At 45.2% G+C, this 27,183-nt stretch overlaps 1 protein-coding gene across 1 annotated transcript; it reads right to left on the bottom strand.

The window, feature by feature from the left end:
• Positions 1-4,499: 4,499 nt before the first annotated feature.
• Positions 4,500-24,614, bottom strand: RPS19BP1 (ribosomal protein S19 binding protein 1). The gene is made up of 4 exons (XM_069231288.1): positions 24,464-24,614; positions 7,192-7,344; positions 6,638-6,735; positions 4,500-5,078 (listed from the first exon to the last, which is right to left on the bottom strand). Exons 1-4 carry the CDS (start codon positions 24,510-24,512, stop codon positions 4,932-4,934), a joined length of 447 nt encoding a protein of 148 aa, XP_069087389.1. The 5' UTR covers positions 24,513-24,614; the 3' UTR covers positions 4,500-4,931.
• Between the last annotated feature and the right edge of the window lie 2,569 nt (positions 24,615-27,183).

Raw genomic sequence — 27,183 nt, 5'->3', positions numbered from 1 at the left:
ACTATATTATGCTTTGCCACTCCAGCCATAGTTTTGTACATTCAGGCCAAGGCCCCATGTACATTCAGAAGAAGCCATTTGGCGTCCATTGAGACTTCTGTAGATACTACTCTGGACGTTAATCTTGTTACACTCTCCCACAGGCCCATGATATATGTATAAACATACCTTCTTGACCACAGCCTCTTATGCAGTGTAGTGTGGGTGCCCACCCTATCATGTGTAGCAGTGTTGTCAAATAATATGATTTATGTAGGATTAGGAGCTGGATCTGACAAAATCCTGCCCTTCTAGCTATTACTCTTATACCCTGCAATGCTTCACTCCACTCCTCATCGTCCATTTCTCGCAAATCCGCCACCTAGTGGTCCGTGAGGGAGCCCAGTGTGTCGGAGCCATTGTTCATAATTTATATATATATAATGTTAGGGAAACAGTCCTATCTAGCATAAGATCAAGCGGTAACCTGTTTTCAAGGGTGTATGACATTTCTACCTGAGCAAACCCCCCCCCAAATGTACATTCAGGGCGTGCACTACCTGTACAAAATGGTAATATTCCGAGTTTGCTAGTTGGAACTCCACCTGTAACGTCTTAAAAGAAAAGGGCTCCGTCCCCTTCCAAACATCGCCTAATCAATCAATACCCAGCACCTCTCAGTGTGAGAAGCCCGCCAGGCCACTCACTCCCAACAGCAAATCACTGTCCCACAAAGAGGTTTCCTCTGTCACTCTTCCGGCCCATTCCAGGAATCCCAGGACTACTGCCCACGCCTTCACTCCTGTCCGATAACGTATTGTTAGATTTATCTCTGTCCTTTCTTATAAAGAAGCACAGGGTATTTTGTTCGGCCCATCACCTCTCTACTCACCCGGAGTGGCAGCTTTTGGCGGCAGACATATACTCCCTCATTTATGACCCCTAATTGGTAGGCCCAATAATATTTAAGGGTGTCCGGGACAACAAGTCACCATCATACACTTTCCTCTGGAGCTTGTGAAGAGTTAATCTGGCACAAAGGAGGCATACTTCCTGATCTGTGTTGTGAAAGAAGGCCCAAGGTACATGGAATGGTGCATTTTGCAGCATATAGAGAAATCGAGCTAGGGCCATCATTTTATACAGAGCTGTCCTACCCACCAGGGAGAGAGGCAGCGTCCGCAAGCGACTGACATCACTCTGGAACCTATCTAAGACATCATATATTTTTCTTCTCAGGAACTTGGTGGCATCTCGCATAACATAGATGCCTAAATAGGTAAATTCTTCTAGTGCCACCAGTATCACTGTCCCCAGTGGCAAGTCTGGCACCCCAACCACCAGAGGGCACAGGCATGATTTGTCCCAATTAGTATGGTTTCGGGAGTGGTCTTCAAAAGTACGAAACACCTGTAGCACTCCATCCGTTGACATGAGTGGATTAGTGAGGTACAGAAGAACATGGTCACCCGTAGCACTAATTCCCTGAATAAGCGCGTCGCCATGAACCCAGGCAGCCAGTGGCTCCAGTGCGAGCCAAAATTCATTAGGGATAGTGGGGTCCCCTGCTGGGTACCTTTGCCTAGGACGGATTCCCATGACATCACCACTTTGACTCTGACCCTCGCCACTAGTTTCGTCTAGAGAAGTCGGACCCAGTCACAGAATTTGTGGCCAACGCACAGGCGATGTAGGACGGCAAAAATGTGGTCCTGCTCAATACTATTGAATGCCTTTCTCGAAACAAGGGAGAGTACAACTGCCAGATCTATATGGGAATCCAGCATGTGCAACACAACATACAGGCGTCTCAGATTGAGCTGTGTTTGTCTGATGGGCATAAAACCGGACTAGTCAGGGAGGATTATCGTGGTAATTTCTCTGCAAAGCCCGAGTGCCAGCACCATAGCCAGAACCTTAGCCTCGACATTTAACAAAGGTGTAGGTTGATATGACAAGCATTCATTTATGGATTGGTGTTTCTTGGGGAGCCCTACAATAGTTGCCATGCATTGATTGAATGGGAGTTCCCCCTCCCTTATCGCCTCTTGAAGCACTGGCAACATGAAACTTTAGTGACCATCTCTTTGAATAGGTCGAGCGGACGCCATTTGGACTCACTGCCTTCTCAAAGTGTAAAGGCACCGGGGCACCTAGGAGCTTGTTCTCTATAATATATCCATCTAGGGCCTCCCTGTTTTCATCTGAAAAGGGTTGGACCATAGTGTCTTTGAGGAACTTAACGCAGTTCTACGTCATTACCCCAGAGTGGGGTGCATAGAGTACCTCATAATAAGAAGTAACGGTGTCTGCTATCTCGGAGTTCACCTGCACTCTCTTGTAAATTAAGCACCCAGCCCCTACCCTGATCCCTCTTCTACAGCCATGCCAGTAGTTTGCCAGACTTATTTCCACAACGCTGAGTAGCTTGGGCATATGTCCTAGTCGCCCCCTCCGAGATGGCACTGAACTCGCTTTGCTTGAGATGAAGTCTGTGCCCCAACACCAGAAAATCCTGTTCAAGGCTTCTGCATTTTAGTTCTTGGATCTCCCTTTCCAAACAATCTAAGTCAGTCCGTTGATCCTTCTTTATTCCCGCAAGCATAGAGATCGCTTGTCCCCATAAAACTATCTTTAATGTCTCTCAAAGAACGCTGGAGGAATTTACCATTCCCACATTGCCTGGAAATAATGCACTGCCACCCCCTTGAGTTGGCCCATCTTAGTCCTGTGTTTGAAATACTAGGGATCAATTTGTGGCATTGCATCCTGCCTGGCGTCGGACCACTATACATAACCTCCACCGGGGGGGTGGTCAGAAAGTCCCCTGGCCTTGTGGTAGGAGGGCTAAATCTATATGCATGCATGCATGCAAGCATGCATGTGTTGTGTAAAGAGATAATCTAGTCTGGAGTTCCTGGAGTGCCCGCTGAGTAGAAAGTATACTTGCGCCCAAGAGAGCTGTGCTCCTGCCACAGCTCAACCATGCCAAATGAGTCTATGAATGCCGGCAGACGAGAGGTTCTAGCATCCCCCGCAACTTATCTTGTTCTGTTGCCTTTAGTGTCCATTACTGCATTCATGTCACCCTCCAAAAGGACGCCCAGTGGCATTCCCACTATTGTGGAGCTCAGTTCAGGGAACGTCCGTGTGAATACTCAGTAGGATGTAGGGGGACCAAAGGTTTAAGGTATATACGTCCCAGTTACTTGCCTGAGCCACAAACCTCCCAGAGGGGTTGTACCACGTGTGTTGTGGAATATATTGAAGACATTTTCTGACCAATATCCCCACCCCTCTGGAGGCATTGTGAAGCCTGCATGTGCGGTCAGGGTAAACCCCATCTTATCTAGTGCCTGGTATCTGCTGCCCTTCAGATGGTTCTCTTGCAACAATACTATGTCCGGGGAGTGTCTTTTCAAATATTCACTGTGTAGTTCTCAATGCCTCGCCTGGAATGTTGCTACTACTTTAAGCTGCAATATATAGTGAGAGAACCTGGAGGTCAGGTCTCTGGTATGGCGCCATTTCTGGAGGCCTTTTCTAGAGAGACAACAACTGCACTGATAATCATTGGACTGCGGATTCAGAACTGTCTGACACACGTGGGGATCTAAAATGGAGCAAAGAAAAATACTCCCACACGTTGAGATTTCTGAGACTGTGTCTTATGGTAAGGCCACATAGGTTTGTTCATGGGACATTCCATTCTCTGGCTACCCAGGTCTCCTTTTTACCGTTCATGGAGAGCCTTTTGTTCAATCATCTGGGTAGGCACCACAAGAGATGCTCCAGTGAGGTTTCCTTGTTTGCTACCACCAACTCTCTTGCGGCAAAATCCACTCCATCCGTGAGGACCTACACCCCTAAACATTTACCCTCACTTAATATGGCCTGTCTCTAATCCCTTCCAAAATACGAGTTTGCTTTCTCCACTTCGGTCTTCTGCTCCATCCCACTGTGACAGTTACACCATCGGGCCATTTTAAAGCCAAACCAAACCAAGACACTGGGACAGTGGTTTCCTGCTACCCAATTTCATCCACATACCTGTGGTTAAGGAAGGTACAACTGTGGGGAAAGAAACAGCAGTCATAATCCATATAGGCCACAGAGGAGGATGCACAAATGAGAAGCTGTTCTGCTGCTGATCAGGGTTATCCATTTTTAAAATTCTTGTTCCATGTGCCAGTGGTTTTGCGCGCGGTCTTGCAGTCAGCTTTTGCACGGCTATGTACCCACATACGGGGCTGAAGTGAACTAGAGAAGCTTTATAGAGATTGAAACTGAAAATTCCCAGTGTCTTCTGTTTCATTTTTATTTGTGGTGGAAGCCACAGCTACAATTTGGGCCTCTCCGCTAAATAGTCGAGTGCTCAATCATTAAACCATATTGCTTTCTAGATTCCTCCTGCGGAAAGCAAGATGGTTGTTGTACAGAAGACACTAAAGTCTTTTTGCCTTTCTATATATTTTGGTACCCTACGAAAGACCTAAAAAAATGCAAGAAACAAAATGCTGTAGTTTTTAAATATTTTATTTAAATTGCATTCAATTAAATAATCAAACTCCTTGCAACATGTTAAAAAAAGATAAAGGGTTAAAAAAAAATCAAAAAAAAATAAAAAATCATGACATATAGAAATAATACATACAATTAATATTTGTCTATATGCCTCGTACAATGCCCTTCTCTCTTGATAACTACTCCATAGCTTCCTCGAGCCATGTTTACGGCCCAGTTCCAAACATTCTCTCTCTCTTTTGGAGAGACATGCTTGCAGCAATGGGGCAAGGTGAAAAAGCAAGACAACGTCCCCTCTGCCAAGTTCTCCTCCTGGACCCTGCAACTACCTGAACATCTTCAGCACTGAACCTGGATAACACTGGAAGTTGATGATGTCTACACAGTTCTCGTACAGTGTTGGAAAAAAACTTTTTTTGGAGCCATCCTTATTTGACTATGCCAGCCCCGCCCCCAAAATATTCCCGCTCAAAGCGCTTGAAGTCTGCATCAGTGAAGATGCTTGGCTCCTCCTTCTCCTTGGGTTTCTCTGGTGGGCGATCAGATGCCTTCCGGCCTCGGTTCTGGCTCAGCACCTGCCAAGCGAAAACAGAAGAATGAAGCTGACAGACACAATCCCTTTTTAGAGCTACACAAAAGACAAATGCATGTGAAATTGGAGCAACAGGAAAAAAGATAATCCCTCAAGTGCCAGGAAGTGACTAAGAAAAAAAAAATGGTTTAATGAAATTGAACATAATAGAAAAGAAAGTTGTTTCAGGGTCGGGACATGCCAGGCCACCAAATCAAGGCAGCTCCCATTAGAGAATCAAAAAAAATCTAAAAAGGTGGCCCAACTTCGGAAATCGGGTTAGGTTTAAACTTGGAGTGTGTGAACTGAGATGCACTGATGGAGCTGCGCCCGAGGTCCCACTACTGGAACAGCAATGTGTACTGACTAGAACTGAGGTGCTCTGGTGGACAGCATGTGTGGGTTTCTGGCACGGGGTTGGAGTGTGTAAACTGAAATGCACTGATGGTGCTGCTCCAATAATGTGATCTCGGGTGCAGCTGAGTTTACTGAGTACAAGAACGGAGGTGCTTTGGCAGACAGAATGTGTGGGGTTTCTGGCACTGAGGGCTTGGAGTGTGTGAACTGCAGTGCACTGATGGAGCTGAGCCAGAGGTCCCAGTACTGGAGAGCAGAGTGTACTGACTGCAGGAACTGAGGTGCTCTGGCCGACAGCGTGTGTGGGGTTCCTGGCACTGGCATGGCTGAGGGCTTGGAGTTTGTGACCTGAGGTGCACTGATGGAGCTGCAAGTGGGATCCTGGTAAGAAGCAGAAGTGGGCACTGTCTCTAAGGACTGCGGAGTCCTGGTAAAGCTGGGTGCCTAGGCTATTAGCAATTACAGGCGATCCTCCACCTTTGCTCACAGCACACAGGCAGGCGCACTTGGTAAAGAAATTCCTAGCCAAGGAAGGGTGGGAGCCAGGCAGCTGAGAGAGGGTGCAGAGAGCCTGCAAAGACCAAATGTGACCAAGATAACAGCCTGATTTATAGCCTTGTTTACAGCAAAGCTCAGATGAAGAATGCTCTGCAAATGAAAAGGGAGGCTTCCCTAGACAGGAACAGGAAACAAAGTTTGTTAAAAAAAAAAAAGTCCCCTACAGACCAGATAAACAGGACACCGCATAATTATACAGTAGTTGATCCCTGCTCCCACACAGAAGAAAGAGGGACAAAGAGGTATGACTGACCACTAGCAAGCAAGGATTTTTAAATAACACTGAAACTAAAATTAAATAGCTGGAAGCCCACAGAAGAAGTATACAAGAGGTCGTACGCTTACGCTTGATCTAAAAATGGACAAAATAATGTCTTCTATTAAAACGTGCTACATTATACCATATAATTTGCCATTTCTTGACACATAATTTAGCCTACACTGATGCATAATTTGGTGCTCCCTTGTCACAATTCCAGTGGCCCTGCCTATACGCCAGGCCGACCCGTTGTTAATGGAGTCTCAGCTTGTAGGAAGAGAGTATTATATCTCTGGAGCAATACATGCAAGTGGAAATCTGGAGCCTGGGTTGTCAAACCAGGGAGAACGGGAAATAAATATATGCACAAAAATAGCAAAAGCACCTACCTCCTTTGTGACTGTGCCGTCTGTCACAAACTTTGCCTTCAGCATGTACTGGAGGTTTTTTTGCAGATTGTCTGTTCTGTGTCGCTTCAGGTATTCATCTGCAGCAGTAAAGACATATTACAGTTAGTGCATTTGGGAGTTTTTGTAAATACTAGGGGTACAGAAGGTCAATGCAAGTTCCACACTTTCACTTACTGAATAAAATAGCCCCAGTGCAGGTTACCTAAATACAGGTAAAAACACAGAATGTATAACAACAGTTTTGGTCCCTCTTGTAAACATCTTTCACAGGTAAAAAAAAAAAAAAAAAAAAAAAAAAACACAGGCAGCAGCGAAAGCTTCACTATCACACAAAACATACAAAAAGACACTAGCAGGAAAAACCTCTCAACGACAACAGGTACAAAACAGTAGGGCAACTTTCCCCTCACGCACACAACAGATACAGTACAGTTAGTAACCTTACAGTGCTCGCCATTCACACATTTGTTAAGATAAAACCAGACATAACACCAGCAATTTATTTGAGCTTCAAACTAGAATGTGGGCCTCACCTATTGCAGACTTCACCATCTTTCCCTTAACAGTGGCCTTGTCACGCCGCTGTCTCTGCTGCTGCAACCTCTGCCGTCTTGACCCAGATTTCTTGGATCCAGGAGAGTGTATCTCAGTCGTCCCCACTTTCTTTGCAGAGACGCCATCTTTATCTAGGTGGAGAGCAAAATAGAAAGCAAAAGGGATAGTAAGTGCGCTGAAAACACTGGTGTTGTTTAGTAGATGAACCTGCAGTGATGAAAACAGAGCACCCAGGTTGTTCCATGTCAAGTTTGAGTAGTTTCTCCAGTCTGGATATTCCCTTGACTTGTAGTAGTTCTTTTTTAGAACAGTTTTCTTGGGTTTTTGTATAGATCACTTTACATTTACTAGCACTCTAAGCAATGGTTTTGGAAGGCCCAATTTTAACCTTCCCCTTTTGCTCGAATTGTGAAAGTTTGGGCCATTATGTGTACTCAGTGCTGCCTTGTTTTAATTCGATCGTTTGTGGATTTCACCAATTTTTCTTTCACAAATATTCAGATTATATTACAGTAATTTTAACCTGTTCTGTGTCTTGGACGAGATGATCTCGTCCAAGGCTACAGTTCCCCTGTAGCTAGCGCGCCCCCCTTGCACCCCCCACCCCCAAGGCAGAGATGTAAGGGGAAGACCTTCTCCTTCCACCCCCGACCCCCCCACCCCCCCCCTGTGTCTGCACAGGGGCCTCCCCCATTGCGCTGCAGAGAGCTTCCAGCGCGATTGAAAGAGAAATTTCATTTCTCTTTCAATCACTGGGGGAGGCCCGGAGGGGCTTCAAAGGGAAGGAAAAGTATTACCTTCCCTTTGAAGTCTCTCCGACGGTTTCAAAAGCCGGATTGCTTGCAATCCGGCTTTTGAAACCCCACTAGACACCAGGGATTTTTTTCGGGGTTGAGGGGCGGGGGTATTTATTTTAGGCCATTTTTTTTTTTTTTTTTTTTTAGAGATGGGGAGCGACCCATCAGGCAAGGGTCGCTACCCTGGGGGGCAAATTGTATTTAGGCCATTTCTGCAGATTTTAGGTCAATCTGCCCCCAAGGGGGCAGAAACCGCTAGGCACCTGGGATTTGTTTTTTGGCGCCAATGTCATGCAGGGGGAGCGAACCCGTAGGCAAGGGTCGCTCTGGGGGGGGGATTTATTTTAGGGCATTTCTGCCACCCCCCTGGGGCCGGCTGAGCTACAGGCCAAACTCCACAGGTAGGCACCTTGCGAAAAAAACACCTCTGTTTTCTGTGAAAAAATATGTTGTGTCCACGTTGTGTTTTGGGCCATTTCCTTTCGTGGGCGCTAGGCCTACCCACAGAAGTGAGGTACCATTTTTATCGAGAGACTTAGGGGAACGCTGGGTGGAAGGAAATTTGTGGCTCCTCTCAGATTTCAGAACTTTCTGTCACCGAAATGAGAGGAAAAAGTGTTTTTTCGGCCAAATTTTGATGTTTGCAAAGGATTCTGGGTAACATAACCTGGTCAGAGCCCCGCAAGTCACCCCATCTTGGATTCCCATCTTGGATTCCCCTGGGTTTCTAGTTTTCAAAAATGCGCTGGTTTGCTAGGTTTCCCCAGGTGCCAGCTGAGCTACAGGCCAAAATCCACAGGTAGGCACTGCTTTTTATAAAAAAATGTGATGTGTCCACGTTGCGCTTTGGGGCGTTTCCTGTCGCGGGCGCTAGTCCTACCCACACAAGTGAGGTATCATTTTTATCGGGAGACTTGGGGGAACGCTGAGTGGAAGGATATTTGTGGCTCCTCTCAGATTCCAGAACTTTCTGCCACAGAAATGTGAGGAACATGTGTTTTTTTAGCCAAATTTTGAGGTTTGCAAAGGATTCTGGGTAACAGAACCTGGTCCGAGCCCCCCAAGTCACCCCATCTTGGATTCTCCTAGGTCTCTAGTTTTCAGAAATGCACAGCTTTGGTAGGTTTCCCTAGGTGCCGGCTGAGCTAGAGGCCAAAATCTACAGGTAGGCACTTCGCAAAAAACACCTCTGTTTCTTTCAAAAAGTTGGATGTCCACGTTGCGCTTTGGGGCGTTTCCTGTCGCGGGCGCTAGGCCTACCCACACAAGTGAGGTATCATTTTTATCGGGAGACTTGGGGGAACATAGATTAGCAAAGCAAGTGTTTTTGCCCCTTGTCTTTCTCTACATTTTTTCCTTCCAAATATAGGAGAGTGTGTAAAAAAGACATCTATTTGAGAAATGCCCTGTAATTCACATGCTAGTATGGTCACCCCGGAATTCAGAGATGTGCAAATAACCACTGCTCCTCTACACCTTATCTTGTGCCCTTTTTGGAAATACAAAGGTTTTCTTGATAGCAATTTTTTACTCTTTTTATTTCAGCAAATGAATTGCTGTATACCCGGTTTAGAATGAAAACGCACTGCAGGGTGCAGCTCATTTATTGGCTCTGGGTACCTAGGGTTCTTGATGAACCTACAAGCCCTATATATCCCCGCAACAAGAGGAGTCCAGCAGACGTAACGGTATATTGCTTTCGATAATCTGACATTGCAGGGAAAAAGTTAGAGAGTAAAACGTAGAGAAACATTTATGTTTTTTTCACCTCAATTTCAATATTTTTCTTTTTCAGTTGTTATTTTCTGTAGGAAACCCTTGTAGGATCTACACAAATGACCCCTTGCTGAATTCAGAATTTTGTCTACTTTTTAGAAATGTTTAGGTTTCTGGGATCCAGCATTGGTTTCATGCCCATTTCTGTCACTGACTGGAAGGAGGCTGAAAGCACAAAAAATTGCAAAAATGGGGTATGTCCCAGTAAAATGCCAAAATTGTGTTGAAAAATTGGGTTTTCTGATTCAAGTCTGCCTGTTCCTGAAAGCTGGGAAGCTGCTGAGTTTAGCACCGCAAACCCTTTGTTGATGCCATTTTCAGGGGAAAAACCACAAGCCTTCTTCTGCAGCCACTTTTTCCAATTTTTAAAAAAAAACACGAAATTTTCCCTGCATTTTGGCCAATTTCTTGGCCTCCTTCAGGGGAACCCACAAAGTCTGGGTACCTCCAGAATCCCTAGGATGTTGGAAAAAAAGGACGCAAATTTGGCTTGGTTAGCTTATGTGGACAAAAAGTTATGAGGGCCTAAGCGCGAACTGCCCCAAATAGGCAAAAAAAGGCCTGGGACAGGAGGGGGAAAAGGCCTGGCAGCGAAGGGGTTAATTAACTGGGAATAAGAACATTATTCACTTTATTTATTTACCTTTGCATACAACAGTATGAAGGGGCATGACCAAGATGGCGTCGTGAATGGATGCTTTGTGCTGAAGCTCCGTTCCTAAACGGGCCCAGCTGACACTATCCTTGGCGCATCAGAGCAGTGATCTGCTGATCAGACGCCCGACGCTCCTACAGCAACAGGTGGCCACGGGGAGGGGTTGGGGGGTGGGCGGAGGGGTGGAGCAGCTTTGATGGCCAGTTGCAGAGAATCAGGAGCTGGGCACGGTGGATGTAGCCGGCTGACATCGGCCTGTGAGTGCGGCCGCTAATGCCTCTGCCTGGGGCAGTGCCGTGGTAGCTGACACGCTCCCATGGAGTGCTCCCCGGCAGAGTGAGGAGTGACTGATCAACACGGGCAGTGCCTTGCCCCAGCAGGCCAAGATCGAGACGCTGGCCCTGGTGCTGCAAAAAAGGTGAGAATGGGCCTGTGAGGGCCAGAGGAGTCGCCTGCCAGCTGCTGGTACCATCTGGGGGCCCTGGGTGATTTTGGTGGCGAGTGGCTCCCCCTTACTTTGGTGACATGGGGGGGGGGGGGGGGGGAAGCACTCCGACTGTCCGGAGGGCGGGTTACCCCTATAAGACTGAGACCCAAGAAGGACCCCAAAGAGAGACTACCCAGCCAGGCCAGAATCTGGTGTGCCGGAGACAGCAGCTGGGCCTGATGTTTAAGAGTGACTGGGAGCTCCTGTGATGGTATAGACTGGAGATGGGATTGTCTCATCTCTGGGGGTCAAATGAGAAGAGCCTGAGACACCACAAGTTTGGCAGATACTCAACAGGCACCTGGACGCAAGGGCCCTCCTAGGCTTTCAGAGATGGGCTTGAGGCCCTAGGAGATTGGGGTTCAAGGCACATCGTTCAGTGCCCCCTATCAGTGGTCTGTGGCCTGAACCACGCGAAGGCTTGGGGGCACCATACCAAAAAGACAACCTTGGGATAATACTGTGCACCATACCTAGAGGAAGCAATATTATAGACATCCACCAGCTCCCTACAGGCGACTGGGTGCAGCCACGCTGAGTCCTTGGAGACCAGGACCTGTACTCTGCCAGAAAATGGCACGGCCCACCATCAGGTGGGACTGGGAACAAGAGATATCCTAGGCCGCCTTTGCCTGGTCACTGGGACAGAGGGGTCCTTGAAAAGTGTGTTCCCAGTGCCATCCAACCAATCTGCAAGGTGGGGGTGCCAGAGGTGCGAACCTAGGACATTTTGCACTTCCCAATAAACGTGGGTGCCCCCTGCGTTGAACTCCCTGGGCATTGTGGAAGGTGATTGCAGGGATTTGGTTCACACCCAAAGACATCCAAACCCCCACCCCAGAAATCAATCATGGATATGCCCTCTGCCACCCAGACCCCGTCTGACCTGATTTGCCAACTGGAAAGCACATTGGAGAAACACACCGGCATGTTTGATCCTTTGGGACATACATGACTCCAAAACCGCCATGGAAGCTCAATTGGGGGCAATACAAGTGGAGACTGAGTTACTGCGGGCAGATCACGCCAAACTAGCGGAACGTGTGGATGAGACAGAATCCTCCTTAACCTCAATCAGACCTTCCATAGTCGTCATGCATGACCAGCTGAAGGCTCGCCACACGGAAGTGCGGAAACTCAAGGAGAGGGACAAAGATGAGGAAGGGCACTCCAGGCGTAATAATATCCACCTACTGGATCCCTGGCTGCGCTCCCCCCTCCCCCCCCCCCCCCCCCCCCCCCAACACCACCATAGGGGCTGTGCCACACCCAGTCATCGCTTGCTTACTTAATTTCAGAGACAGCAGCTTGCTGCTGCTGATGATCCGAGCCAAGGGCCCCAGGACATTCAGTGGTAACACAATAACGGCATACCCAGACTACACAATAACGGCATACCCGCAACAACTTTTGAGCGGTCAAGGTCAACTTCGCACTTTGGGTCTATCTTATGCATTGTCGTCCCTGGCCCACTTGTGGGTGGTGGACAACAATGTACATGACTCACTTCTTCGCATCTCCAGAAGAGGCCTGGGGGTGGCTACGCGCCAAAGGCATACAGGAACAACCAGAGGCATCAAGGGACAGCCTGCAGAGATGGCCTGATAGGAGGCCCAACTGCTGCTGCCAATCTCATACAAGTCAAGATCCCACCATACTGATGGACAAGCTGCTCATTAACGTGCAAGGGCGGTGGCCTCCACATGCAGTGCCAATGGATTCCAGTTGTGGCACTGGACAAGGTTCTGGACTCTGAGTTGGGTCCCCTGGCTCGGCTGCCTCCGAACAGGGCTCATTATTTACTCCGCTGGGATCCCGCCAGAGGGAGATGCCCGATCCATGACACAGTCCAGGTGGTGATGGCACAAGACAGTGCAGTGAGTGCTGGGGCCAACTATGGAATAATTGTGACCATTTAGGCAGTCTCATAGTTAACAGTGTGAAACTAGCTGATAACGTATGCATCAGCTGGGACCGGGTGGGGTTACCTAGGATACTGTGGTCCTGCTAACCACCTAGCTTGGCCCGTCCCTTAAGAGACGTCCGCAAGGACTTATCACTTTTGTAGGCAGGTTTTACATACATAATGTATTGATTGGGACTTTATGGCACAATGCCGGTTGGAGCCCAAGCCTAGGATAGGGGAGTTGTTCTTTAGTTACCTGTTTGTGATCTTAATCTGGTTGGACTAGGGGAGGGCGGCAGGGGTGCAGGTCGGCTGGATGGGGGTTAATTGTACGGGGAGTAAGAGCTCTGAAGTAGTTGTCTGCATACATGCCCACCACATTCAACGCATTAACCTGAAACACCTGGGGCATGGCAACTCCCGCACAGTGACATAGAATATATGCATTCCTTAGGTGCAGGCACATTCACATTCACATTGCATGCCTCCAAGAGGTGCACCTCACTAAAATAGAGCTGGGTACTCTGTGTATGCCTGAGGAGGGAAGGGGGGTTTCTCATATGGGTGGCCCCAGGAGTACTATTTGTGAAAAGTAGAATAGTGGCAGATACATGCTTCTAGAAGGGACACGATTGATCAACCCTGTTGTGGTGTCAATGTATGCACCCAACACCCTCCAGAATGAATTTTTGAGCAATATAGCACCATCCATGTTGCTGGACCCTTAGGCCCAGGGGCTGTGATGGGCATTTCAATTGATCTGTACCCCTCTTCCTGGGGCACTTCCCGGGAAGCACTTCTAACACTTTTAACAATGGACCAGGGTGACACACTAGCATGATGTTTGGCGCTAAGGTCATGCCGGGGATGCTGAGTACTCCTTCTACGCCCCAAGCCATCAGGTGCACACCAGGTTAGCCTATATTTTCTGTAATTCGGACTACTGGCCCCTGATATATAGTTCTGAATACTTGGGCAGGACTCTATCGGACCATAGCCCGCCTAAGGTAGCATTCAAATGCGACGGGACCAGAGCCACCATTCTGACATGTAGGCTCAGGACATATGCATTGCATGGTGGGATGTACAGGAAAAACACTGACACAAACCTTTCGCAGTACATTGCAGAAAAAGGTGGAACAGTGGTTTCCCAGGGACAGGAGTGGGATGCCGTGAAGGTGGTTATGAGAGGGCACTGTATAATCACGTTGTGGGGGGCGAGGTCCTCTCTTTCACATTCTATGTCTGACTTAGAATCATGCATAAGGAGGGCGGAAATTGAGGTGGTGACAGTGGCTGACGCGCAACAACGCCTGACGGAACTCCGTTGCCAATACCACGAACAGGGGAACCTGCTAAGTGATATGGACTATAAAGCTGCTTTGGCTCGCCACGGTGAGGGCAGTGATAAACTAGGGCATACTCTTGCATGGTTACTACGATTGGAAATCCCCAGAACTCTGATAGGTGTGATACGTGACTACCTGGGTCACAAAGTTAAAACCCAGACAGATATAAAAAGCGTGTTTGTCCTGTGCTACAGGAGATTGTACTCCTCTTCGGCAACCCCCCCCCCCCCCCCCCCTTAAACAACTGAGGGATTTACTATGTGGGATAAGTCTTCCAGCTCTGTCACTGCTACATTTCTTAGATTAGAACAACCACTACAGTTATAGGAGATTCAACTTGGGATTGCCAAATGGCGTGAGGCAAGACCCCGGGCACAGATGTGTTCCCTTTGGAAAACAATGCCACATTTAGGGCTACACTTGCTACTCAGCTACTAGAAGTATAGCAGGAAGCCCATCAGTAGGGATCGCTATCAGAGTCTCTGCAGAAAGGCTCTCATAGTGGTGTTACCAAAACATGGCAGGGACACCATTGAGGTGGGATCCCATCGCCCTCTTTCAATGTTAAACATTGAATATAAAAGATATAAAGCAAGGTGCTAGCCAATAGGCTACTCCCTATGCTTGGTGCATTGGTCCATCCTGATCACTGTGGGTTTATTCCCCAAGTGTGACCCACTACGAAATACAGCAGTTGATGTCACAGCAAGGGCGTCGTGCAGGGGGCAGCTGGCCTCCCAGGGGTGGCCTTTTTGGATTTCGAAAAAGCACTCAACAAGGTTGGTCATGTTTGATAAGAGTACTAGAAGGAGAATGGGCCCCGAGTTCCTTAAGAAGGGTCAAGTTGTTATACACAGAACCTCGGGCTAGGGTAAGGAGTGGACATCAGATCTTGCGTCAATTTGCCATAGGGGCCCTGGATGGGAAATACAGGTAGGTACAGACTGGCACGTTGTTTTCCTGTATGCCGATGACATGCTGGTCTACCTAAGTAACCACGTGCGTACAATGGCTGCCCTCGATAACCTGCTGGACCTCTTTGTCGACAAAACGAACCTTAAGGTGAAGTGGGGCAGATTCTTTAGTTTTCCCCTGCGCTGAGTCTAGCACGAGGACCGCGATGCTCTGGAGCTCGATGACTTCCCTGGAATATTGAGACCTTTAATACCTGGGGGAGAAAGTATATCATAAGGACAGGGACACCTTAGATGGGAAGCATGAACAGGCCCTGTCATTGATATGGCAATCGAGGACACTTTGGGCTTGCCGCCTATGGGACGCACATCAATCACCAAGATCTCGTGTGACTTTTTTTTGCAACGCTGCTAGTATTGCCCAACATGTACTTCTTTAAGGACCTGCGAGGGCTGGTGTTGGATTTGATCTGGGGCCCATCTCGGAAACATGTTGATTCACTTGCTTTAGCCACCAATGATGGAAGGAGGCCTGGGTTACCAGACCAGGAATTATATTTTGCAGCTGCACAACTACAATGGCCTATGCAATGGTTATCCAGTGACTATATTGGAGAGGGTAAATTTGTACAGGCAGACCCGAGCCTTATGAGTGTGTTGGACTGGTTGTTCACACTCGGGGGCCCGTCTAATGGACTCTGCAGAATGGCGCGTGTGGCAAAGATACTTGCTGCCCTGGTGCAAGCGGACCCCATATGACCCACAGCTCCCATTGTGGGGCGTGCCTGCCACATGAGCACTGCTGGCGGTACATGATCCGGCACCATGGTAGGAGGCAGGGATAACTACTGTTGTAATTTATTCGCAGCACATTTGCCTAAAACATTATTATTATGTAAACTTGTCAAAATTCATAGTCTTGTATCTTAAATGTTATACCTATCTGATTTGATATACACGAATGTACTATTCCTTCCTCCCCCACATTCCCTGTGTTCTCTTAGTTGGTACTTACCAACATTACATTAACTGTTGATTGTGTCAGCTGACTCAGTCTGAGGTACTGTCATCGACAGCTGATGTGGCTGAGAGGGTGTCATTGCTTTGGTCAATAAACTATCTTTTCAATCCTTTAATGGAGTGTATTTAATCATTCACAACATTGGCAACGATTTGCGGTGTGGGGTACCGCTTTAACAGTCCCCATCCCCATTATAGCCACTTCTTCCCACTCGCCTGCCGGAATCTACATGTGGCGGGACTATCATCACCACCATCCTCTTTGAGGTGAGAAGAGGAAGGATTGCTGTTAGCTGCAGAGCGGTTCCTGTATTTTTATCGAGTGCTGTGCGTGCTTTGTTTGTTAAAATAAAGAGCGCTGTGGGCTGACTGCCCCTGGTTAACAGGGACTTTAGCACTTAATGTGTCCGGAAATTCCTCAGCAGGAGTTAAGAGAAAGAGCAAGGAAGGTGGAGCGGCAGTTGTCTTGGCAGCAGACTTCATCGTCTCACATGTGTGGTGTTTGAGCAGGTTTACATGTTTTTCTTTTAATATCTTTGCGGAAGTATTTTAACACATAGGAGTTTAAAGCGATTTGAGAGCGGCACGCTCTCATTATGCTTGTGTTGCTTCCGTTCTGAGGAGAACTGCTAATGGCACGCGGACCAAATACAATTATGTGCACTATATGAATTCTATTATTTATTCCACATGCATTTCTCCTGGAAGGAGGCGATCGCCACGTGCGAAAACAACTGTATTGACATCACCTCATGAAAGTGGTTTCTTTCATCTCCTATTTTGGCATATTCTGTCAGGAACTTGGGACACTAAAAGGCATTCATTTACCCACCAAAATTGTCTTCAGATTTTTGAACAAGCAGTGCCATCTACAGTTCCCTGCCAGTGCTACATGCTTTACTGTGTCAACCATCTCAGCGATTGCTCTATCTCATACAGGAAGGAGTATTTATCTGACGGGTACATCTTAACACCATCAGATCTACACAAAGAACCCTGAAAGGCAGAATTTTTCTGCTTCTTCTCAGTTCAAGTGTACTGTCCAGCATTAGGTGCTTGTCACGCCGATAGGCAGAGCTTGTATTCTGCTCTACACTTTTACATGCTACCTGATGCACACAGCTAGTTAGTTTTTGTTTCCACATTTTTGGTCTGTTCACGTAAGGCAACTTGGCAGACAATCACCATAACTCTGAAGGAAGTTCTAACAGCACTTAAGAAAGCAGGGTTAACCATAAAAAAGACAATTGTTGCATCGGTGTGCAGTCAGTAGATTAGGTCATACAATCTCCAGATATGGGATTAGACCAAAACTATACTTAGTAAATGCAGTAAAAGATGCACCACTTCCCATGAAGAAAGGGGAATTTAAATCTTTCTTAGGATTAGTTGGGTATATGACAAAATGTGTAAGGAATTTTGTAGACATCACTGCACCATTGAGACGTCTCTTGAAAAAGGGGAATTACTTAATTTGGGATGTGAAATGCCAAGATTCATTTGAATCAGTCAAGAAAGCTATCCTTAATGCCCCATCTTTTGGGAAATTTTGACACCATGGGTAAAACTGTCCTAACCACTGATGCTAGTGGGAAGTTAATTAGAGCCTATGTGACACCAATTGGAGATGGTGAAGAAACAATTACAGCGTTTGCTTCCAGGGCATCAAAAGATGCTGAATGCAACTATTCTACTGTGGAGCTTGAAGCACAAGTTTGTACTTAGGCTATTTTACATTTTTTCTATGGGGCTTACCTTTCACTGTGCACACAGATCATAATTCTTTGGTTTATAATATTTTCCACAAAAGGGAGGGAGAATACTACTCATTGTATCGCTAAATGGTTTATTGGATTGAGGAATACAATTTCAAAACTATGTTCCAGGTACAAAGAACTCCGTAGTCGACTGCGTATCCAGGTTACCGTGCAAAGGGAAGTCCTAGATGGAAGCAAGTCAAAAGAATCTATACTTATGAATAATATTCCTGGCATCACAAAAGAGGAGTGGGATACTTGCACGGAGAATGATTTAACCATCTTAAGTGTTAAGGAGAAGATTGTTCAGGGATGGCCTTTAAAGCCGAGTAATTTAGATCAAGACCTCTAGAACTACTGGGCTTTATGACAAGAATTGAGCATAACTAACAAAGTCATGGAGGGAACAGGATGGTATCACCGAAGTACCTGAGAGATATAGGATAGCAAAATTGTCTCATGAAGGTCATTTGGGTAGGAGCCTAACAAAATCTAAAGTCAGAGCCACGTACTGGTTTCCCAGTATGGATAGGATTGTAGAAAATAAGGTTAATGTCTGATTTGTGTGTTGAGTGATAAAAGCAAGATTACCAGATGTGCGCCGTTATCGCCTGTGGGTGTGCCATCAAAGCTATGAGAAACTTGGCCTTAATTTCATTGGTCCATTAAAATTCTCTGTGCGGGCTCATAAATTTATGCTAGTAATATTAGACTATCATTCCCACTTGAGTATCACAAAGGTAGCATCACCACTCAAAATCTTGTGAAATTCTTAACGGATAAATTTATGAAAGAAAGTGTGCCAAGTACCATTGTAACAAATAATGGTGTTCATTTTGCTTCAGGTGAAATACGAGAATTGTTAGAAAAACTGTCTATGGAACATCATAAAACAGCTTTGTATGCACAAGACCAAATAGTTTAATTGAACGTGTTAACTGTATGATTAAAGATTGCATTCAACTTGAAGTTGAGCAGACAAGGCATTTAAAAAAAATGCTGTGGTCCTATCATACAATGCCGAATTCAGTCACTAATGTGCCACAATTTTTAGCACTCAAGGGGAGAATACCAGGCACAAAGCTGACCCTGAACGGTCTGGATGGTGGAGAACCTCGATGAGTACATACAGACAAAATCAGAGATCAAGTCAAAAGGCACCAGTGATTGAAACAAGCAATCACCGCCTGTCTGCATCATTTAATACCACACTGGTTAAAAAGCACTTCTAAAAAGGGCCCTCTTTTCACTTAGAAGATTAGAACAAATGCAGCCCAAGTGTACTGAACCTTCCTTTGTCTTACAACATAGCTTGCAGGTGTGTGGATCCCCATTCCGAAGCCAAGGCAATGTACGTGGTAGTGCAGGAAGATGACCGCCTAAGAACCTCAATTTTTTTCTTTAAATGCACTGACATCCAGCTCCCAAGTAAGCTTGTGGTTTAGGGGACTTATAATAATTCAGAATCATCCAGCCATGTTATCTACTTGGAGAAGAGAAATAAGGGCAGTAAGGGTGAGAGGCGCCGCACTTCTAGGCAGTAAACAGATAGTTTAGATAAATTGAATATGAGTAAAGTCCGGTGCAAATCGGCCAGGTGCCTTACTGCCCTGTAGGCACCAAGTGGGTACTAGGAGTACCCTAGAACAAAATGGGACAAAACGGCCACAGCACACAGAGAGTAATGTCCAACAATGAAACAAGCAAAGATATTGCTGGTGTGGTTCTGAAGGTTTGGAGAAGAATTGTGTTGAAATGAGTCTCAAATCCGGTTTGTAGATGGTGTCTTTATTGTTCCGAACAATACACGTTTGTGCGAGTACCGGACTGCTCACCGCTTCGCTTCTTACTGGTTACTTTTCAGGCTTATCAGGGCCTCCCCAATCTTCATTACCAAACAAGCTTCTCACCTACGCACCTGTAGCTGCTTGGCGCAGCCATTCTAATTACAGTTCTGTACCATCCAACTCAGCCTTGATAAAGTCACCTGTGTGACGAAACACGTGTTGGCTGTATCTCCACGATGATCTAATGCTTTCTAAGCATCTACAAATAAAGACACCATCTACAAACCGGATTTGAGACTCATTTCAACACAATTCTTCTCCGAACCTACAGAACCACACCAGCAATATCTTTGCTTGTTTCATTGTTGGACATTACTCTCTGTGTGCTGTGGCCGTTTTGTCCCATGTTATCTACTTGATAAAGCCGCTTTATCACCAACTACCAAAGCTTCTTCTTTAGATGGTTTACTGATTTTGAAAAAGGCCCATAGGAGGAAGATGGGAATATAGCATCGAGGTAGTTTATTTCCTTTACAATATGGGGCTTTCAATTGTTTTCTCTTTTATGATGCATGACTAAAAGCAGATGGAGTCAAAGAAAAACAGTCCTAGTGTAGTTACTGCATCTCAAGTCAAACTTCCTGAAAGCTCTGGCAACCGAAAGACAGAATGAGGAATGCAATACAGAAAAATAAAATACTTTCAAACGTCATCTCTTCTTCGCATATCTTGCTATCCACCAACGGTCTCCTGCCCCAATCAAAAAACACTGACAGAAATCATCATAGGATTAAAAACGTCCTTTTGTAATCTAGAATGCTACCTAACAATTTTTAAAATCTAGGAGAAATGAAACAGCACATAGGGTATATAGTTTCAGTAAACATGTGGAAGGGATGTCTGACATCGTGAAAAATCTCAAGCGCTGACAGGTTGCCCAGTGTCAGGAATGGGAATGCATCCAGACCTTTTCTTTCCTTTACACTGTGGTACCTTTGATCATAGATTACAATAAGGAATCATGGTAAATATTAGTCGGTTTGAGAAGCCTGAGTCTGAGAACCATATTCCTGCAGATAGCAATCCTATTTTGATCTAAGACAAAATAATTGCAGAAGCCGTTCAGGAAATTCAGAGGAGTGCAAATTGCAAAGATCCGCTACGTCCTATAAAGGAGATGAAGGGAGCTGAATTGACTCGAAAGCTGAATAAGCTTGTTTGTCGAAAATGTATAACCCCTTCTGTTGTAAGGGGAAAAGAGATAAAAGCCCTGCAAATGGGAAAAAATGAAAATTTCCTCTGAAATGAGTAAAAGGAACTGGGTTGAGTTGCAGCACACGGCCCAAAAAAAAAAAAAAGTAAAATCTTCTGGCAACTTATTCTCAAGTTTATGGGTAGTAGGAAGAATTCGGCCTCTGTTCCAGTTCCCCACAATGAATGGATCAAATACTTTGCGGTTTTGTATACGATTAATTCCTCTGCGACGTGTTGTGATGCATTATTTAAGCCTATCCATGGCCCTGATCCCTCAGTAATTTCTCCTACTCTGTGTAATTATCGTCAAATTGCTTTACTTGATGCAGCCGGGAAGATCTTTGCATCAAGTGTATTGGATCATCTCAGAGACTGGGCAATTACGAAGGGCGTGGTACCATTAGTTCAAGCAGGTTTTAGATCCAAACATTCTGTGATTGATACTATTGCAATTGTGCAAACTATTTTTGATAAGTATGTGGTGGCTAAATCTAAAGATGTTTATTCTGTGTTTGTCGATTTTTCTACGACTTTCGACAGGGATGACAGACATACCTTTTGGAGAAAACTAGTCAGTTTGGGGATTCCTAGTGGCCTGTTAAGACTTATCATTGCACACCGTTCATCTACTTGATGCAGAGTTTTAATGAGGGAAGATAAAGGACTGACTCAAAAATTTCAAACTAAGAATGGTCTGAAGCAGGGCTGTATATCAGCTCCTTTATTGCTTTTCTTTTTTTCAAAGTGATCTCCCTGCCCTTTTTAATAACATTAATAATTTCCTCCAAAAATTGCACTTTACGATATGTTTCATTGTATGCAGATTACGTCATCTTTAATCTCACTCCCATTAGCCTCCAGCGCAATTGAATGCGCTCTCTGAATATGCAATAAGCCAACTTCTTGAAAATAAATATTGCCAAAACCAAGGTTTTTGAGGGAATAGATGGTACCGCCCCTTTGATTGGAAGATTGGGGAGGGGGGGGGGGGGGGGTAGGTCAGTGGAAGTGGCTGCAAAACACATATTTAGGGAGGGTATTTTCTCAGTAAGCACAACACACTTTACTCATCTAGGGGCTGAGGCTTCAACACATAAAGGTGTTTTTAAAAGATTTTATAGTCTCTTGGGCAAGAGATGTTTTAAAACTCTTTTAGACGTTTATCAAGTAAAGGTACCGCCTATTCTTTCCTATGCCTTTGAATATATCCCAAAAAGTAGGTGGTAGGTTTTAAAAGTATTTGAAGGGAGGCTCCTCTGTAAAATGATATCCTTAAATCAAGCACTTCCTGTTCAGGGATTACATTTTATAAACCCTACTCTGATAGCCTTTCTTTTAAAATGAATCAAGGATATTTGAAGTGTACATTGGATCATAGTATAAGGCGATTCGTAATCATGCTAAAATGGGGTATGTTACTATTAAATAATTTTTTTTAAGACACTGGTCTGACAAAAAAATGTCAGGAATATATGATTTACACAGGGGTGGGTTTCAAGATATTAAGCATGTTTTGTTTGTTTGGCCCCACAAATCAATATTGGACGCACAGCAGCAGTTCTTAAAACCTTTATGTCACAAGTACACTGTTTTTAAAAACAATGATTTGATCGCCCTAGCGAAATCACCAATGAATTTGTGTGCTGTAATTAGTACAGATGTTTAAGTCATTTTTATCAATTTATTAGTAATGTATTTATATGGTGATTGTTTTATTGTGTGTCTAACTTATTTTTAAGTTTGTTTTATTGTTGATCTATGATGAGATCTAACTCAACAAATTGACTTTGAAATTTGTGAATACAGCTCTCTTAAACTCCCCCACCAGCCATACATTTCCTTAGGTAAAACTTGTATAAATCCTTTGGTGAGATAATTGCTGAAAATGGGAAATTACTTAGGGAATCGAGTGCAGTAATGAAGATTTGCACTAACTAACCAAGACATCACCTCCTTATCAGTCTTCCTCACCCCAGTCATTGTATCATTAGGATACAAATCTAAAGACACTGTTTTCAAATTCTACAACATTCAGCACCTTGATTAAAATACAAAAAACAAACAAAATAAATCTGAACAGAACTTAATTTACATGTACCACAATACGTTGAAACAAAAGGACTCATTAGTAGTCTGTAATGGGACGATTGTGTTGGTAGAAGCCAAGACAGCTGCAGCACAAACGCCCTTCATTAATCCCCATCTCTTTTAACAGCAGCCCTAGAAGTAAATATGTCCCCAGTGGGGCGCTCCTGAAATGGAACGAAAAATCCATCCCATATTTCTGATATGTCAAAGAGATGGCACTGCGAACCCATCAACTCAAAGTGTCCACTACTGGCCTGTTCAAATGTAACATGAAAATAATGGAGATAACTGTAAGTAATCATCAGTTTCTCAGGGGCAAACAAAATGTCTCTTAGAAAAGGTACGTAATCCCACATCCTGAAATTATATACTGGTAAATCTCAGTACAAAACTAAAAGAGGAGGATTCTTGAGATGTTGTGAAAGAAATGGAGGCATTAATTTGAAAAGACCTCCTTTACAGTTTTAGTGAATGGTCGTCATGACAACCTAGCAGGGGTCAGCAGTCCCAGGTATACAAAGAAAATACTCACTTGAATCCCTATAATTATACCCCTGACAGTTGATAATAGTTTTCTGAGGTCCATTTTTTTTAAAGCAGTTTTGCATAGTGTAAACTCGACCCGAAGGTACTGAAGTGCTTTACATGAGCACCAGTTACGTTACACAAGGACACATTCATTTTTGGTAGGCATGAGGAGATTAAGTGATTTGCCCAGAATCACAGGATTTTGAGCCGCCTCGAATCTGGTTGCCCAGCTCCAAAGTTGGCAGCTCTGGCAGTAACGCAACATAATCTCCCGTGGTCAGTGTACTTTTCCGCACTCTCTATTTGCGGTCTAGCCTGCTCGTGTGTTTCTTACACTTACTCTTCTGTTGTTAGGGTGACCAGGCGTCCCCGATTAGCCAGGACCGGCCAGGTTTTTTACCAGCTCTCTGGGCAGATTTCAGGAAATTAGCTCAAGTCCCAGTTTTTTTAAAAGAGGGCTCACTGAAAACGGGGAGCGGTAAATTTGTATATTTTCCAAAGCAGGAATAGTTTGAAACTCTTATAATAACGCAATTTGATTAACAGGCATAATACTGGGTTTAAAAACTGCATTTTATGTATGTTCTTAGGGCCTTCACTTTAATTTTATGCGCTCGGCTGAACTAAAATTGCAGTCCTTTTTCTATTTTTATGAAATGTCCCGGTTTTTTTACTTTAAAATTCTGGTCACCCTATCTGTTGCCATACCTCCAGTCCACCCTGCGCACTTACCTAGTTTTATAATCTTTCTTTCCAGTGCTCCCCATATAGAAAGGATGTCTAGGTCCCGTGTTCGTTTCCACTAACGTGAGTCCTCTCTCCCTGTCCATGCTCAACTTACCTACACAAATATCTCCACGGTCCTACCCTCCTCTTTCCCCCCTGCCGGTGCGTTCCAGCTACTCCCTACCATCCAACCCTCTAGTCCTCACCCTGAGGGGATAGCAGCTCCAGACCCCTCCTCAGCAGCGATGCCGACATCCCTGCTCTGGCGAAGAGCACAGCAAGCTCTTTCTTGGACAACAAACCTGCAAGTCGATCACCACAAGACACACTTCCGGTTGATGAAAACCACTTGTCAGGAACACTTCCGGGTTTAAAAAACCCCACTTCCGATAGTTTGCTGTTCCGCTTTATTTTAGGGAGTTTGGCGACGTTCAAACCCTTGCTCTTCCCTTTTGTTGCTAAAATCTTATTACCGTAATTTACTGAAACCGCAAAGCATACAGTCATTTGATAATAATTGAGAATACAATGGAATAATGTTACCGTAGTTCCTCGTCCGAGCCAGTACTGTGTTTTATGCATTCTGGGAGATGTAGTCTCTTGGGCAATGTAACATGAACCCGTCGGCGTAACTAAGGTCGGATCATCACGAAAGGAAAGCTTATAAAAGGAAACGTTTTTTTCATCTTGATATTATGTTCTATGTCCCTTCTAGCAGTGCTTTAAGTGGGCCGATACTGTCCGGTACTGAGTACCGGCACTTTATTTGGAGAGGGAGAGTACCTGCAATTCTCAAGAAAAACGTAATACTTTTAATTGGAGAGTACCAGCACTTCTCAGAAACAAGCAGGTAGCTGTTAAGAATGTACCAATTCAGTATGGTTAACAGGCGGTTTACTGTCCAAAAAAGAGGCCCCGACAAAAGTAAGCAGCACAGCGCTTCTCGCACCTCCCGTCCAGAGTTTCTCCCAACATCCCTCTCCGAACCTGGAATGCCTTCTGCCCCTTGCTATGCTCGGAACAGTGACACGTAGGGCAAATGCCTGTGTCACTGAGCGCGAGCATCGCAACACATCTTCCCCTTAATAAAACAAAACAGTAAAGCACGTGCATACATGCATTTTAATCCATTCAAAATTAATCACCAAAAGAAAACATGTTAACTAAACACTCATAATACATTGCACACATAGGGGGTTATTACAACTTTGGAGGAGGTTTTAATCCGTCCCAAAAGTGACGGATATACCACCAGCCGTACTACGAGTCCATTATATCCTATGGAACTCGTAATATGGCTGGTGGTATATCCGTCCCTTTACCGTCACTTTTGGGATGGATTAACACCTCCTCCAAAGTTGTAATAACCCCCATGATCTTGAAACTTGCTTGGTTTTCTGACCACACCTACTGATTTTCTCAGCACAGTTCTCAGTTTGATTATCCGAAACATACTGTTAATTAGCCGGATGGCCAGAATCCAAATGATTTGTCTTTTTCCAGTCCAAAAGCCAATCAAATTTGCATTGCTTGTTTGCCGGAGTGACATCCTGTGCATGACTGACTTCCACCTTTTTTTTAATCACAGTTGCCACACATAGATACAGACGACAAATGCCAAACCTTCCCATCGCTCAACAAAACTGAATTACAGTAAATCTTTTCCACCCTAAGGGGATCTGTAAATCGATTGCAACCCTTCCTTATGAACCCAGGTTTCTTAACCTTCACCCAATCCCCAATTTTGATGATCTGTTCAGAACATTTGTGTTTTACATCAAAATAATGTTTACCTCGATCTTGAGAGCACTTAATATTCTGGGTAACTTGTTCAATAGTCCAATCAATTTTTTCACCCCCAGTCAACCAACCTACATTATCCTTCCCCACAGGAATCCTACCTCTCATTAATACAAAAGGGGAAAATCCAGTAGAATCACACTGTGTAGTTCTGTAGGACCACAAGTTTCTCATTAGTTCGCTCGTCCAATCCTCATTACTGCTGTTGGCCAACTGAATGACACTCTTAATCACTCTATTAAACCTCTCAACCGCACCATTTCCTGCTGGGTGATATAAAGACGTGGTATTATGCAACACACCCTTCCTTTCCCAAAACTCCTTGAAAGTATGAGAAACAAATTGTGGACCATTATCACTAACAACGCACTTAGGTAAACCCTCTCTTAAAAACACTTTGGGGGTCATTACAACATTGGCGGTGTAAGGCGCTTACCGCCGTGCAGAAGACCGCCAATACACCGCTGCCGCAGCGGTAGACCGCCACAGCTATTATGACCCACATCACGGAATCCGCCGAAATTCAGACACCCACACAATACCGCCACACCAAAGGTCAGTGATAAACATGCAGAAACAAATCCTCCACCTCCACGCCAACAGAAACACGCCCATGCCATTACGACCCACGAATCCATGCAGCGGTCTTTCAACCGCGATATTCCATTGGCGGTACACACCGCCGCGCTCAAAATACACACACATCTACAATACACTGCCACATTGGACAATTTAAAATATACACACCTGATACACATACACACACCACACCCACACATCCAATGCAATATAAAACACAACCCCACATCACCCACAAACCCCTACAACCTGAAATTCTGAGAGAAGGCGAGAGAGAGAGCACAGAATAGACAACCCCATCACACAGAAGCACACAACACCATCACCCATACAACACCCAAGCACAAAACACCACATACCACTACACTCACCACAATCATCACCACATACACCACCCCACACATCACCCACACCACCCCATGGCACGCCAAAGACACCCCGCTTCTCCGAGGAGGAGCTCAGGGTCATGGTGGAGGAAATAATCCGGGTAGAGCCACAGCTATTTGGCTCACAGGTACAGCACACATCAATAGTCAGGAAGATGGAG

Source organism: Pleurodeles waltl, chromosome 4_2 (assembly GCF_031143425.1).
Source record: "Pleurodeles waltl isolate 20211129_DDA chromosome 4_2, aPleWal1.hap1.20221129, whole genome shotgun sequence".
Lineage (NCBI taxonomy): Eukaryota > Metazoa > Chordata > Amphibia > Caudata > Salamandridae > Pleurodeles > Pleurodeles waltl.
Note: the sequence above shows the minus strand (reverse complement) of the source record. Positions and strands in the feature narration are given on the sequence as shown.